The 2,434-nt window shown below is 47.1% G+C and overlaps 1 protein-coding gene across 1 annotated transcript; it reads left to right on the top strand.

Moving 5' to 3' along the window:
* The first annotated feature begins 269 nt into the window (after nt 1-269).
* Nucleotides 270-1,504, top strand: PRLHR (prolactin releasing hormone receptor). The gene has a single exon (XM_041415868.1). The coding sequence runs from the start codon at nt 449-451 to the stop codon at nt 1,481-1,483; it is 1,035 nt and encodes a 344-aa protein (XP_041271802.1). The 5' UTR covers nt 270-448; the 3' UTR covers nt 1,484-1,504.
* The last annotated feature ends 930 nt before the right edge of the window (nt 1,505-2,434 follow it).

The following is a 2,434-nucleotide window of genomic DNA, read 5'->3' as shown; positions in this document are numbered from 1 at the left end:
TCTTTCTCACTCATATATTCTCTCTCTCTCTCTCTCTCTCTCTTTCTCACTGACACACACACATACACGCTCCTGGATTTGCAGAAGACAGACATCTAGGGCACTTCTTGGCATCCACAGGAAAATCATATGGGATTAAAACCCCCCAGCAGTAAGTACTCACTGCATTAAATGTTTATTAAGTGGCATGTTGTCAAAAGCTAGATTTAACAGTAAATACAGGAGGACTTTAATGGAAATTGGTTGTATTTGATTTTTCTTAGGATTTGCTGAAAGCTGCCTCTCGAGGGTTACAAGTTCACCTTTTGCATTTACAGCTGCTTGTTTACTATCCATGTGGCAACCTCTGGACAGGCAGTGATCCGTTCATTACCCCACTGATTGAGTGCAGGAGCAGCGCAGTGCTAACTACTTCACTCAGCCGACGGCAGACAACAAAAGGAGGAAAATGATGAATTCGGACAATTTAACCTCCCAAAGCTTCCTCTCTGCGATTCACAGCAACACCAGCAATTTATTCTCAGGGCTCCAGTTTGTTCAGTCCTTCAAGCCACTCATCATCCCCTGCTACTCGCTGGTGGTTTTTATTGGTGTCATTGGGAATTACCTTCTCATCTATGTCATCTGCAAGACAAAAAAAATGCACAACGTCACCAACTTTCTGGTAGGCAATCTGGCTTTCTCAGACATGCTTATGTGTGCCACCTGTGTGCCCCTGACCCTGGCCTATGCCTTTGAGCCCCGGGGCTGGGTTTACGGGCGCTTCATGTGCTACTTTGTTTTCCTGATGCAACCTGTCACGGTGTTTGTGTCTGTCTTCACCCTGACTGTCATAGCTGTGGACAGGTACTGTGCCACGGTGTACCCCTTCCGCAGGAGGCTCACCATCCCCATCTGTGCTTACATCCTGGCTGCTATTTGGCTGCTGAGCTGCACTTTGGCTGCCCCAGCCTTGGTGCACACCTACCACGCAGAGTTCCCGGAGCTGGACTTCTCCATCTGCGAGGAGTTTTGGTTCCACATGAAAAGAGATCGCTTGGCTTACGCCTACAGCACCCTCATCATCACCTATGTATTGCCTTTGGCTGTCATCTCCCTGTCCTACCTGAGGATCTCAGTCAAGCTGAAGAACCGTGTAGTCCCAGGCAATGTCACCCAGGGCCAAGCTGAGTGGGACCGTGCCAGGAGGAGAAAGACTTTTCGCTTGCTGGTCTTGGTGGTGGCAGCCTTTGGAGTCTGTTGGCTGCCCCTGCACATCTTCAACATGATCAAGGACATTGACATCAGCTTGATTGACAAGCAGTACTTCAACTTCATCCAGCTGCTGTGCCACTGGTTTGCAATGATGTCTGCTTGTACCAATGCCTTCCTCTATGCCTGGCTCCATGACAGCTTCAGGGGGGAACTGAAAAAAATGTTTGCCTGGAGGAAGAAGAAAATTGGACCTGCTACAAACTGCATTATGGCCAGTGTGGTGCTGTAAATGAGAGCTGGTGGGAGTGCACCTCCTTTGTACATGAACATTGTAAGTCTTTTCCGCTTTTAATTAGTCCTCATTGCTGACATTTGCCCTTAGGGCTCAATTGTAACAACACAAGTCCCATGTGCATCTCCACTTCTAATGGAGAATGGCAGATAGATGTCATGCCTCAAAAAGGTTTTTATTGCTTTGATTGGAGTTAGAAGCCAAGGAGATGTAAGAACAATAAGATACAGGGATCCTATCTGTTTTGGATATTATTGTCAGTACAAACATGGGTTTTGGGGACAAAGAGAAGCAAGGATGAATAGGAAACCTAAATATCTCAGAGAGGGAGTGTTTTGGATTGGGTAAAAATTAAATCTGTGTGTCTACCCAGAGTCCATTCCTTAGCACAGGCTCTAGGGTAGAGACTCACAGCATTCCTGTGGTCCTTTTTGGGTCAGGGCCAAAAAATTTTCCTCACACAGCCCCAATTCACTGACCCTACTGCAAGTCAGCTGCATTGTCCTCACAGCCTTGTCAGTGTCTGATGAATTCTATCATTCCTTGAGGAACTGATTTTGATATGTGGCAATGCTGCCATCAGCTTTGATCTCCAGAGAGAGCCAGAGGCTTTGGCACTGCCCTTCTGGAGGTACCCCAAGAGACAGAAGGCTGAAGGGGCCGTGGATATTGAGCCAAGCATGAGCATTGCATGGCCAGTCAAAGAGCTGCCAAACACAGAGGAGGGGCAGGCACACTCCTTTGGAGAAGTCTTTTGGGAGGAAACAATTTCCTTTGAAATTCACCTTTCAAAGGGAGTTAGAAGCTATAATCAGCCTAATGGCTTCTAGTTTCTTCCTCCCTGAAAACATCTGGTATAACAGTTAAGTGCACAGGACAAAATTCTGAGAGGTTCCTTCCAGCCTGCTCAGCTGCAATTGGGGATAGCATGAGAAACTTTCTGGCACT

Source organism: Onychostruthus taczanowskii, unplaced genomic scaffold, assembly GCF_017590055.1.
Source record: "Onychostruthus taczanowskii isolate IOZ18803 unplaced genomic scaffold, ASM1759005v1 scaffold5, whole genome shotgun sequence".
Lineage (NCBI taxonomy): Eukaryota > Metazoa > Chordata > Aves > Passeriformes > Passeridae > Onychostruthus > Onychostruthus taczanowskii.
The sequence above is the reverse complement of the archived record's forward strand: the minus strand, read 5'-3'. Positions and strand labels throughout refer to the sequence as shown.

Bases quoted from the DNA above. Each gene is read 5' to 3' on its own strand.
- PRLHR (XM_041415868.1), top strand. From the start codon at position 449: ATGATGAATTCGGACAATTTAACCTCCCAAAGCTTCCTCTCTGCGATT.